This window comes from Typopeltis vanoorti, chromosome 9, assembly GCF_054136105.1.
Source record: "Typopeltis vanoorti isolate ZY-2024b chromosome 9, IOZ_Tvanoo_1.0, whole genome shotgun sequence".
Classification (NCBI taxonomy): domain Eukaryota; kingdom Metazoa; phylum Arthropoda; class Arachnida; order Uropygi; family Thelyphonidae; genus Typopeltis; species Typopeltis vanoorti.
In genome coordinates this window covers 81,315,495-81,328,891 of record NC_143557.1, presented here as the reverse complement: position 1 = coordinate 81,328,891, position 13,397 = coordinate 81,315,495, and the positions used below count along the sequence as shown (strand labels likewise).

The window sequence follows — 13,397 nt, the reverse complement described above, 5'->3', positions numbered from 1 at the left end:
AAACCATCATATTTAATTACCACGTTCTACAGAGAAGAAAGTTCACAACCGTATCAGTGAAGACTCACTAGCCACAATGTAAACAAACTACAGATTTAGGACTAAATATTTTAGTTATCCTTTAATCTTTTAAGTGTATTTATAATATTAAGTTAATTTATTTATCTCCGTAATATTTAGCTAGCTTTTTACCTTTTCTGTTTATATTTTATTTGTTACATCTTTTTTATATATAACATAATCAATTTTTAATTTAAATGTATAATTAAACGTAATATTTTCTAAACGACTACAATATGTTTGATATTGTGATGTTTCTCATACCGGATGTTCTATTTTTAATTCTTCCGATAAGTTGAATATCAACGATTAAAAAATAATGCCACCATGTTCAAAAGGCTTTATTTTACTTCACAGTCGGATGATTTAAAAATAAATAAAAATAAACTTCCGACCGACAGCATCAGTGTGTATCGATCACGTGATATCGAATGTAACAAAACTGCTTTCGTTGTATGAGAGTAGTGATTTCTATTTTTTTTTTTTTTTTTTACGACCACGTGATGCACACATACACAGATAGAAGCTTCAAAATATATTTTTCCCAAGCAGAGCATTTTCCTTGAGTTCTTCGCTGCTAGCCATCTTCTAGTTTACCTCTTAAAACCACTCTGATTCCCAAGATCCTTTCTCCGCTCTAAAAATGGAAGACAAACTCTCTGATGTTTCAGAGACGGTGGGAGGGTGGGGACGGAAAAGAAAGATAGATATCGAAATATGTCTCTCTTGCCATAAAAACCAATAATACAAGTCTGCTGTATGTGGATAAGAGCTCGATGTTGAACTGCTAGCGATTTCAGCTACTGGAAGAGGGCGGCCCAAGTGTAATGGCTACCTTGGGTATAGGCGTAGGCCTATCAGCGACAGCTGACTCTTATCTATAGGGAACCCGGATGGTATGACCGTGTAAATGGCTTTTTCGTACATCCTTTTAGAGTGGATCAAGGCAACCATACTCTCCAAAGAAACTTGCTTACTATACCTCCCTCTCCTCCCCATACACACCCAACCCTTCTTGCAATCCCTCTTGCTAAAAGAATTCATTTTTGTTTAGAATTTCAGACAATATAATGTATTCAGGTTTACCAGAAGCAATGAACGGTTATTTATTACATGACTTCTATCTCCCTAAATGACAAAAGAAAAATTACTGATACTGTGTCATATTTACGTATACCTTATCTGCAAGGCCAAATATCTATATCATTTTTTAAATAAAAGGTAAGTTTTAATAGACTAATATTCGTTTAAAATTTGTTCGTCAGTCCGATCCCCAAAAGGTAGGAAACCTGTAACAAATTTTAATAACATGGGTGAGTTAAAGAGTTAAATATTCTGAAAATTCGGCTCTAACATGAAACTTTTTTCAAGCCACGTTTGAGCTTTTATTGTTGTATCGCACCGGACGATGAAAATCATCTCGTAGGTTAATTATATAAACTTTAAAGCAATTCATTTTGATGAATATTATATCTGATGTCTAAATAACTTGTAATTATTATATTTGTAAATTAATATTTTTAAAAAAAGTATCAAAATAGACTACAAAAACGTAACTGAGGTTGTTGTCTCACACCGGGAGATGAACATCATTTCGAATGCTAATTGATTATATGCACGTTATAACTCTAACATGATATATGTTGTAGAATATTGTATCTCATGTCTTAATAGCTTATAATTATATCTGTAAATTAATTAAAAAAAAAAAACAGCATTAGAATAGCGTCTAGGGACTCCAAAAATCTACGTCCTCCTATTTACATGACCTTTGTCAAAAGTTACAATAGTTTTGGTGTTAAATACGCGTATTCATGTGATCTAACACTAAAACACATTTATTCCTGTTTTTAATTAATTCTAATGAGAATTTTCACTACAAATAAAGTAATGAATTTATATTTATGATGTCTTTAAAAATAAATATGAAATAATTTTTATTGCGTGTTACTTTTAGCTCTCTCATATTGCGATATTCGCAGCATTTTTTAGAGAAAAAAATATTTATATAAGCATAAAATATACATCATCGTATGATTTTATTTTTCCCTGCTGAATATAAATTCATTTAAACTGCGATATCTGCCATCTACAACTATTAATTCCACTTTTTAAAGTATTCGTTTACTCGTTTGCTTCTCCAATTGCTAGTAGCGAGAAACGCAACAGAGTTGGCTTCCGTGTTAAAAGTGTTTGACGTCATGGGCGTGGATTTCGTGACAAGCCAGTCACTGAGTTACACTGGGTGGTCGCGTGATGGCAGATGTTAAATTGTGCGATAAAATTTTAAAACGAGAAAGTTAAAGAAACATTTGTTGTACTATCAGATTGTATAAATATGTAATGTAATTGATATAAATGGTCGTCAAATATGATACCGGAAGGATATTTTAACATTAAATATTTGTTTTAAATCGTCATACGATAAAAAATAAATAAATTGTACGCATGCCCACACCTATGTTTATACACGAGCAGCAACTAGCAATGGATTAATACATTACCCTCGTGACAAGGTTTGTTACTACGATTATCGTCTGCTTTTCAGTATCCAACTAGAAACGTATAAAAATATTGGAAAATTCTGAGTGTTTCTTTTAAAATGCCAATAGAATTTTCTGTCTCTATTTCTACCATCCTCGTTACGTTGGCATCTCTGCCCTTTCACGTAATATCACAAGGTTTATGATATAGCGTTATCTAAAAATAAATGATAAAAATAGCTAACGTATCCAAACATACGATAATAACACTTTGGTAGTGCGAGCTTGTCGCTTACTTTAAAAAATCTGGAGAAAACCCAAATAAGATGTAAGCAGAGTTAAGATTACATCGCCTTTAAAACAGAACTTTTTAACCTCAATAAATACGAGAAAGGAAAAAAAAAAAGGTAAGAGAAGTAGTTAGAATTATTGCGATGTTATTTAGTCCTAATTATTATTATAGAATATAAAATATATTTATTTAAACGTATATAATATAACTGAATGGATTTATTATTATTTTTTTTTCTTTCAGATTTCAAACGCCCTCCAATGGACGGTAAGTACCCTCTTTTTTATTTATTTATTATTTTTTTCCCAAATATTTGAGTCATATGATTTCGTATTGGGCTAATGACACCGTCCTACTCAGAGATTCTCTGCAAAATAAGTTAGGCCTAACTTTTTTTTTTTTTTTATCGCCATATCTAAGAATGTCTTTGTGATCCTTTCCGATGGCCACCACGAAAGCGGAAACAAAAGGAGATAGGCCTGACATGAGACGAAGCTAATTCACTATACAGATTATAACGATCGTTTGCGAACTAATCACTCTTGTAAATAGCCGCCTCAAGCCACACGAGATAAGGAGAATGAAGGTTCGCATTTCCTTTTATCTCAGACGTTTAACGGCATGTGTGGAGTGAAGGATTTTTTTTTTTTTTTTCCTGTCTCTCCCGTTTTCTTCATCGCTTCTAGTCCCATAATGACGCGGCTCTTCTTTAGTTTTAAAAAAGTTAAGATCTTATTTACTTAATTTGAGAGCATCCCATGCTTGTCTGCCTTAATGTTTCCATTATGTTAAATCTATTCTTGCGTACGGACTTACAAACGAAATTGGGATTCTCTATTGCAGTGTTTATAGAAGACGTATCCGGACATTGTTTACACTGAGATTAATGTGTGAAACTTCAGCTAAGAGTGCTCCTGTCTAGGAGTATTTTATTGGGCTATTACTCAGCACATCCGCTGAACTAAATTAATACTAATATTTACGGGAATTATTTTTAGACTTAGGAGCTTCTATCGGAGGGCTTTTTTTTTTTTCTCCCATAAAGTCGTTTTGATTTACTTCTTTTTATATACTGTGCTTGACGTGAGGTTTTATCGTAGTATATTTTTTATACAGTCTTCGAAGGCCCTTTAAAAAAATAATAAATAGTATTACGTAATTAAGCAATTTTGATACGAAACTAACAATGAATTCTGCTATTGAAGGATACGCTATCGACAAGATCATTCAAACTGTTACTAGACTCTATAAACAAGACCACGAGAGGGCACACTCCAACTCCCGTCAAGTGAGCCAAAAGGTTGTTTTAAAAATAACTAGAGATTTGCTATTAATCCGCTTAAAGAGAGAAACTTGCTTACTTTAGGTTGAAAACTTCGGAAAAGAAGTTAAAGCTTTGGGGACTTTACCCTACATGCTTTTAGCAGGGGAGGAAATATGGAAGAGGGAATAAAACCATTTAAAAAAAAAATTTCTTAGCAGCTTGTTCTGTTCGTATGGACCCAAATTCTGACTCCGGTATGCATATCAAATTGTCGATCACTAACTTTTGAAAAAAAAAAAAAAAATGTTCGGTTGGTTGTAAAATTGCTGTGAAATTTTTGAAGAGATGAACTTAAAAAAGAAGACTTCAGTTAAACAATGTGACCAAGTATTTTACATAATACGGGGGGGGGGACTCTTTCTTGGCCAAGAAAGGAATCTATTGGAAAATAATTAAGTACATTAAGTTCTGAGGTTAGCTTGATTTTGTCGTTAAAATCTTTATCATATAAAATTATTTCCAGAAGAATGCTTGCATGGGAGAACACGCTTCGTATAACGCTTGACTTCGTCCATACGACTGAGCTACGGGAACCTCCGTAGCTCAGTCGGTATGGACGAAGCCCTTTGGGCGGAAAGACCTGGGTTCGATTCACGTCCACGATACCAGATAAAGAGATCTTTATCTGGTCTCTTTAGACTAAAGGTGAGTTAACCGGTCTCATGCGAGGGCAAAGGGTTTTTTCATCCCTCAAAACAGGCAAACCGGTCCCGTGAACACGCGCATCATCTACAGGCATAGGATCAACCGCTTATCCTCGAGACGATCGCAGTTGTGAAGCCCACAGCTAAAGAACCTAGATGGTTCGTGAAGAAGCTTAAGACCGACTCACTTTTGGACTTGCATTAGTGTAGTTTAAGATATCCTAGACATTAAACTACCTTCGATAACAAAATAAAATTCAAGCCAAAGGCTGTGTCGAAACCGGGATAGAATTCCTAAAATGCTTCTGCTGCTGGTCTATATGACCTAAATGGACAGCATCTCCGCACTCCAAATGATCTCTAAATATGGATTTGAATCTTGTTTCGGCATAGATGTTTATGAATATTTTGTAGATTATCTGAAAAAGTGCCGGAGGATTATTCAACCCTTAATCCAACAGTCCTTCGTTCGTTGGATTACAATAAAACAAAGTAGATGAAGAGTGATCAAAGTAATTGTATTTTTTTTTCTTTTTTGAGGGAAGAAGCAGAAAAATTCTCTGATGTCGAAATATGAAAGCCAAGTTAAATAAACTCTTTCTTCAGCTATTTAATCACAGTTTGTTTCAACAGCTTGAATTTGAATGCAGTAAATTATTCTAGGAGTTAACCCTAACCTATTCAAAAACTACTGAGTTGGAAAGACTTTTTTTTTATTCTTCCTAATTTTATTTTAAATTAATCAAAGGTAAGATTTCTATACGCCAATGAAAAAAGCGACCTCTATACATACCTACACGAACTTATATTTTAAATATATATAAGCGCATGCACGTGTTGTGGTGCTGTCACTTGGCATTTACATCTTTGTTACGTCAGCGAACAGAAATTTCCATTGTTTCATCCAGCAGTAACAACAACTCCAGTTTTTAAAATACAACTCACTATAAACCATGTTGTGAGATGCGTCGATATTTCTAATTTAAATATGTGGCATTTCCATCCTTCCTTGTAACCCGCATCCCGCGGTATCTGTATCAATGTTGAAAGCATAAAAAGAATAAAAAAAAAAAAAAAGAAAGAAAGAATTACACCTCACTAGATCTATAACAAAAGAAACTACGAGATGGTATTTCCTTTAGAAAATCTACTATCCCCGACAGAAACACATTGGTGGAAGAAGAAAAAAAAAAAGAAAACTTGGATAAAATGAATTTTTATTGCATTGGAGTAGTAACGGTGGTTTGGATTATCGACACATTCGCATTGCCCTTTCAGAACATTCCACAAAGAAATATCGATTCAACCCTCGAGCTCTTGATGCTATAGTTTTGATCTTATTGATTGCAATGACGGGTTAATAGAATCTCTGGAAAAGAAATCTATAAAATTCCCTCGAGAATAACCAATGGAACCCCTTCCCCACCCTTTTATATTTGTTCACATTTTTCAACTCATGGAAAGAGGAGAAAGATGTATGTCATGTTTCGGTAAGTTTAAGAACTCGGATAATAGTAGGAGCGAGAGATTCGTATACATCTCCTTAAAGAGAGAAGAGAAACAAAAGATGCTAAAAGAAATATAAGAGCACTTAAATATTAAACCATAACAATATTGTTATGAATAAGACAATTGCTTCGCTATTGTGACGTCACGTGTTGAAGCAGAATAAACGAGAATAAAAATAAATGCAAATTAATTGTTGATATTATTCAGTGATGTTCGATGTAGCAAACGACTTCTATTTTTATGTACGCAGTGAAGGCTTTTATTTATTTTCCAAATCTTGCTTACAACAAACGGAAAGGTACTGTTGGAAATCTCAATAATGGGATGCCATTCTCCATGTCACCCGTTTCTAAGGTGATAACACCAGAGACTTCCTATTTCCTGTTACTATGGATTTTTCAGGAGGATCTGACGAGCTAACAAATAGGATCTAAAAAAGCTTAAGGGACCGCATTTGTAATCAACTGTAACTTCTATTCCGAGGATCTGAATGTGTCAATTGCAATGGTCCGAGTTAACGTTCGATTGACATCCGGGGTACAACTTTTAAAATTAAATTCCGAGTGGAATAGAAATCAGATAAATCTAGGAATATTTTTTTTACACTTGTATAGGAAAGTACGGTCGAATTCTGAAAGAAAAATTGAAATGAAAATGTTACTCACGCGCAAAAAATCTCATTAATGTTCATTTTGCAGAGATGAAGACCAAACAGTAATCAACTCTTTCACGGAATTGTCCTTGGTTGAAGGCCATTTAAAAGACGTTATGCAATCTTTGAAATAAAAAAAATTGCTTACTCGAAATTGAAGAATAACTGTAATTATGAATAGAAATGGTACCCATTCATGAAAGAAAGTAAATAAAATATTGTGAAAAATTAGATTTAATTTAAAAAAAAATAATCTGTATATGTAGTTGTTCGTTTTTTTTTTTTTTCGAAAGCTTTTCTAGGCCTACTTGCAAGTCATCAGCGCGTGTTTTGTAATTTGTGATAATCCTCAGTAGACACGACCGCACGAGAAAATTCTTGGTGTAATAAAATTTTCATTAATTTTTTTTTTAAAAAAAATGCAAAGTCTTAATAAATTAAGAAGTAGCAGATGAGCTGATTACTTACTTGACAAATGGTTGGAAAGGTTAATTAATTTTCAAATAATCACAGTGACGAAGATGGGGTTGCTTAAATTGCACTTTTCGCTTTAATCTCGGTGCTGATTTTGCTTGTTTGTTGAACTTTTTACGGGACGGGGGGGGGGGGGATGATCATAGCTTGGTTGAAAAAGGAACAACGATGAATTGAAACAAGACGTGTTTAGAATAACTTTAAAATCAAATTTAAGACAAAAGTTTAGATTAATTAATTTAGGTTAACATCGCGAATAAAATAGATCCACACAAATATGCATTTTTTATTGGAATTATAAACAAAGAAATATAATAAGTTTCGTAGACTTATTAGAAATTTCTTACTACGATTCAACTTTGTTTGCTCCATCTTTCTCTCTTTTTTTTCCCCTTCTAGAATGCATTCACCGTCGCGGAGGTCCAGGAGGTCTCATCACTAATACGGACATCAGCCCACAAACGTTCAATTATTCAGAGACTTGGAAAGTGGCGTTAGACTGCACGTGGGTCATCGAAGTGAAACCAGGTTGGAAGGTGAGTAAAAAGAACGAGAAATATATATATATATGTATATATATATATATTTTTTTTTTTTTTCGGATAACCAAGTTACCTCATGAAATCCGTGTCTAAATTTGCACATCAGAATATTTTCGTGGCTTTCTGATTTCTTTATTTGCATTCTTCCGACTTAACGCTGACGGACTTTTATACAATCCAACTGTTGTATGAAGTTGATCCCCAATTAATATCTCATATAGCTTCTTCCCTCCAAAAATTTGCAAAGTTTATTTTCAAAGAACGAAGCCTATTCAAGAGGAATTCCGTATTTCAAATTAAAAAGAAAAAAATAAATAAAAAATTGACCCATGAAAACCAGCGGTATATAAAAGAGGTAAGAAAAGATATTTAAAAATATATATATTTTTTTTTTTGGAAAGATGGATTGCGACAACTGAAGAAAACATAAGACGAAATCGGTCTCCCACAGCTGCCTTTTTGTATAAAGATTATCGTTACAAATTACTTTAACCTTGCCAGAATTTAAAACTCCACGCATTTAAATAGAGATAAGCTATGAGTGGCGAGGTTTCACTTCTATTGACCGCACTCATTCAGAATAGTTGGGGAAAAAAATCACACTTTATAGATTCAATTTTCCATCCCATTGAACTTTCTTGGATCCTTGAAAATAAACTTGATGTGGGGGCTGTCGATGACACCAATGATGGGTTGGAAAAGGATAAAAAAAAGCCATTTGAACAGCTGTTGTAGGCAAGTAAAACCTGCAATATTTGAAGTGGGTATCGTTGTTGAGATGAAGCAGCTTTCTATACTGCCTGTCATCCCTGTTTTGGAATCACTTAAAGAAAATTAATTTTCTTATACTTGACATGTTGACAGGAAGAAATATGCACGCGCCGAGAGAGATGTACTTGAAGATTATCCAAATGTGTATTTTCTTCGACGTTAAATGTCACCATTGTTTCAATCTTAAAGTGACAGCTCGTAATTTTAAACTATATAAATCTGCAGAGGACATACAGAAAGAAAAACTCGAAGATGGATGCGTTTTCTTACTAAAAGAACAAGACATTATCCTTTCAGATTTTTCTTGAAAAATAATTGAGATCTGTGCAGCATGAAATTATCTGTTTATGGAGAAGCTGGTGCCTTCTTCCGATTCACAAAGGTTGGACTTTTTTTTTTGTCTTATTTAAGCAACTATTTCTTCTGTAACATAAAATTCCATGCATAAAAAAGATGATCAATGATATTCCATTGTCAGAAACTCCAGGAAACCGTATTATATTTCACTGCACTGTATCAGCGTAACTAAGCAACCACAAAGACTGATTACGTAGCAAGCTGGTTTATCACATGATCACGCTGACGTCACACAACAATCAGTTATAGAAAATCTAACAATAACGAAACAAATCAACGAATATTAATATCCATGACATGGAAAGTTAACTTCGAGACGTGTTTGAACGTTTTTTGTTGTCGTTTTTCATTTCGACTTTTAGTAATTTTGATGACGCATTAAAATTTCAAGACTTGGCGATAAACAACTCAAATTAAAATCCCGGAAGTGCATTTTATTAGTAGAAAACATGGTTACTACGACTTCAGTTTCGCTTTGTTTACTTCCACCTTTGGCGCCTCGGGTTTGATTAAATTTTGTTTCGTGTCGCCATCCTCATATCGAGGTAAGATGTATGTACCGACCTATCGCCTAGGGACACGGCTCTGCACTGCTATAAGAGGGTGGCAAGGAGAAGGAAGCTGTTGTGCTAATCACACTTGTAAGTGCTGGGAACCTGTGCCTCGAGGAACAGCGCGTGCCTCTCTCTGTTTGCGAATCATAATCGGTAAAAATGTTTCCTGTAGTGCCAACTACGCGTTCTAAGATAGCTGACGGTGATGTGCTTCTTGACTGCATCAACTGGCCTACCTTGATGCTCTTCCAGGCTATCTCCTCTACAGGAAATATATCGTGAAGATAAATAAAGATGACATTCAAACTTGTTCAGGTATCAAATATCGTCAACCACCTTAGTTAGCATGCCTCCAGGCTGTTATACCAGCCTCTCGCTCACTATCTACAACAGCGACATCTGCCGGCAGTTTACATTATTAAATTATTGAATCTTTTAGCATGAACTTTTGTTTGATAGATTTATATTTAGTTCATTTTAAGCATCTATAGCAGTTTTATTAATTATACATATTTGTTTAGGATTTAAACGACAACCAGGTCATAATTATTGGATAATAAATGCTTAGTTATCCATAAAGATCTGCATGTAGACTATTTTACTTGTCCATTAATGACGTCACGTTAGCATTTATATAGACAAGCAGAGACGGTTCGTGCATAGGCTGAGGAACTGCAACAACCCCAATTTTTCTCGATATGTAAATATATTTATTAATTTATTTATATTTGCTTGTAATATTTAATTTTATCATCAACAATCCCATACAATTCTCTTATTTTGTATAAAAAATAATAAAAATCCATCTTGTAGCACTTAGGAAGGCGAAGGACGCTAGCAGCACTGTGTTTACTACAGTGTCATATTGCTAAGTGCGGAAGCATGTGAACGTCATAGTGAGATGCGAGCTATTAGCGTAATGCGGTGCTGTTCGTCGCGCAGTTCCACTGTTGTTTATATGCAGTTTGTGCCAGTAGTAGAATGTTCATAGTGTTTATCGTGTTTACTCCGTCTCTTTAAACATTTGGACATTACAATTAAATCCTTTAATTGTAATGTCCAAAAATTGTAAATCCGTTCCTTTAATTACAATTAAAGGAATGCATTTTATTTTTAAGTAATTTTGAATTATACTAAATTGTATAATTTTATCGATAACATTAATTTTTTTTAAATTTTTACCATAATTTTGATATTTTATCCAAACACGTATACACTGTATTTACGGTGTGTATGTATATTTCGAAAGTTGCAGCACCCCTACGATTTCAAGCCACGAGCCGCCCACTGTGGACAAGTAAGAGTGTGTGTTGTCAAGTTATACAACTCAAAAATCTGCACACCCCTGTGATATTTAAAAAAAATATCACAGGTTTGTGATATTTTTAATTAATTAAAAAAATTTTAATTTGATAAATTAAAAAAAGTTTAATCGTTCTCTTCTGAGTAAAGTATTTTAAGGAACATTAGGGGAGGGGGGGGGGTTCCATACTAAATTTTAGAGTTCCAAAATCTTGTCTGTTAAGTCTGAAAATCACATGAAAATAAATACCATAATTTTAATAGTTATCTACCATCCTTTAATGTTCATATATGTATGTGTGTGTGTAATAAAGTAGTTTCGTTTGATACTCGACGTCACGAAACATGTGACACAAGGCTTTCCCGTTACCATGACAACAACAGATTATGTCTGCGTCTACCAGGTGGCATGGTACAGTTCCTTATGTAGTGAAGAAGAAGAAGAACGTAATATGCTGGCCACCTTCCAAATAGACTCGTTCTGCAACCCACTCTAATTACTTCTGATTTAAGAGATAAGTTTTCGTTTTTTTCTCCATTCGTTTCCAAAAGTGTAGTAGGATTTGAAGATTTGTTAGATCTGTAGTAGAGTAAACTACAGAGAAGTCGGGGGAAATAATCCACTTTTTTTTTTTGTTTTGTTTGTTTTTCATTGTTTTGATTGTCTCGTTTCTAATTGTCTATGAAGATAATCCCTAAGATAACGTCCCTTACCGAAAAAATTGCGATATTGAGGAGGGAAAAGTCCCATAAATCAGTAACTAACACAATGACCCTTTATTCCTTGTGAATACGGTTTGTTTCCACAACTCACAAATTTCGATCGCCATATTGAAGTAAAGAGCCTCTCTGTAATAAAATAGTTCTGTTTGATTAATTAAGACGAATGTCGCGTTGGCTTCTATGTTTCCATGGCAGCAGTAAATTCTATTTACATGTGTCGTAACAATGGAGAGCGTTGGTTTTTTGATGTCAGTAGACCAAGACAGATTGTGACGTTGTGCTTCCAACGTTTCCATGGCAACAGTACATTCTGTTTACGTGTATCAGGCAAAATATTATCACGCTATATTACGCGTATCGTCAATAAAAACGATTTTAAGACTTTAAAATTAGACTAAGATTTTAAAACTGCCTACTTTCTAAGGAACAGTTATTCCGTGTGTTTTATCATTATATTCCGATAGCGAGAAACCATATTGTGCACGGGGAGGGGGAGGGGGGATGTTCATATAAAGAACAAAGTTTGATCCTGGAAAGAAAAAACAAATCGCAACAGTGCCAGATGTGTGGGAAAGATAATCAATAAGACATTCTCTTTAGAAACAATCTTAGGAAGGTTTAATATTGTCTTGGGCTCGATTTTCTTTCCTTACGAGATCGCAGTACTTCACTTACAACAGAGCATTCTCAAAGAAATGGAGATAAACACGTTTAGTGTGTGTGTGTGTAGACTTTAAAGTATCCCTGGATGAAGTTCGAAAGAAGATATAATTATCTCGAGGGTAACACCATCCCTTCATTCTTCATCTTTTGGCTGTTTCGTGTGTAGCTGCTTTAAGGCAGAGTTCGCTGCAAGGAATTTTGCAGCAAATCCTTCATCATCCCTTCTCTGTTAAAGACTGTAATTAGGTTGAAGTAGAACGTACGAAGTTTTGAATTTGTAAGAAATCTCAAGGCGTTTGTACTGTGGAAGGACGATAACGACTTACCGGAAATCCAGACAACTCATCAAAATAAAAATTGATGAAGGTTTCTGGGGTTGTCTGGATTTTGTTAAACGCGGAGACAATTTATTTTTCGTCTAAAATGATCAAGTAAACAAGCGATTAAAGATTTCTTCGTGAGGGAGATCCTTTTTTCTTGAGAAAGAATTTGGGTGTCGGCAATAGAATCATTTGAAGAATACTTATCTAATCTAGTTTTCAGGATTTCTTGTCTTTTCATCCATCTCTCTCTCTCTCTCTCTCTCTCTTTCTTTCTTTTCTCATGGAGAGATTAACGGAACAAGTCTCTTTTTCTACAAATTTAAAAAGTTTTTCTTTAAATTACTTTTGATCGCGTGTGCCCACACTCCGCTCTATTTCCGATTTAAAAAAAAAAAAAAATAAAATAAAATAACTGTACAGTCATAATTCCCTTAAAACCACGTGATCTTCGTGAGGATGCTCTGGTGAAAAACATATTTTAATCCTGTTAATGGCTTTTTAGTGAGTATAGGCCCAGAGGGGATTACGAACTTTTTAAAACCTTATTTATTCTTTTTTTTTACGTTCTGCATTTATTTTGCTTATCCTGCACCTTCCTAAGAATGAATTTTTCACAATTTAGGGAAGCTGCGAAACTTCGTCATTAAAAAAAAAAAAAAAAAAAAAAAAAAAAGCTCAGAAATCACTTAAACGAGTGTTTTAGCCTTCGTAGGATGTTCAGGTA

At 34.2% G+C, this 13,397-nt stretch overlaps 1 protein-coding gene across 1 annotated transcript in view; it reads left to right on the top strand.

Moving 5' to 3' along the window:
- LOC150103199 (protein tolkin-like) overlaps window positions 1–13,397 on the top strand; it is a 159,963-nt gene that overhangs the window by 126,354 nt on the left and 20,212 nt on the right. Inside the window, exons 5-6 of the mRNA XM_090398127.1 lie at window positions 3,079–3,102; window positions 7,838–7,974. Coding sequence (XP_090254253.1) covers window positions 3,079–3,102; window positions 7,838–7,974 — 161 coding nt within the window. The remainder of the gene's footprint in view (window positions 1–3,078; window positions 3,103–7,837; window positions 7,975–13,397) is intronic.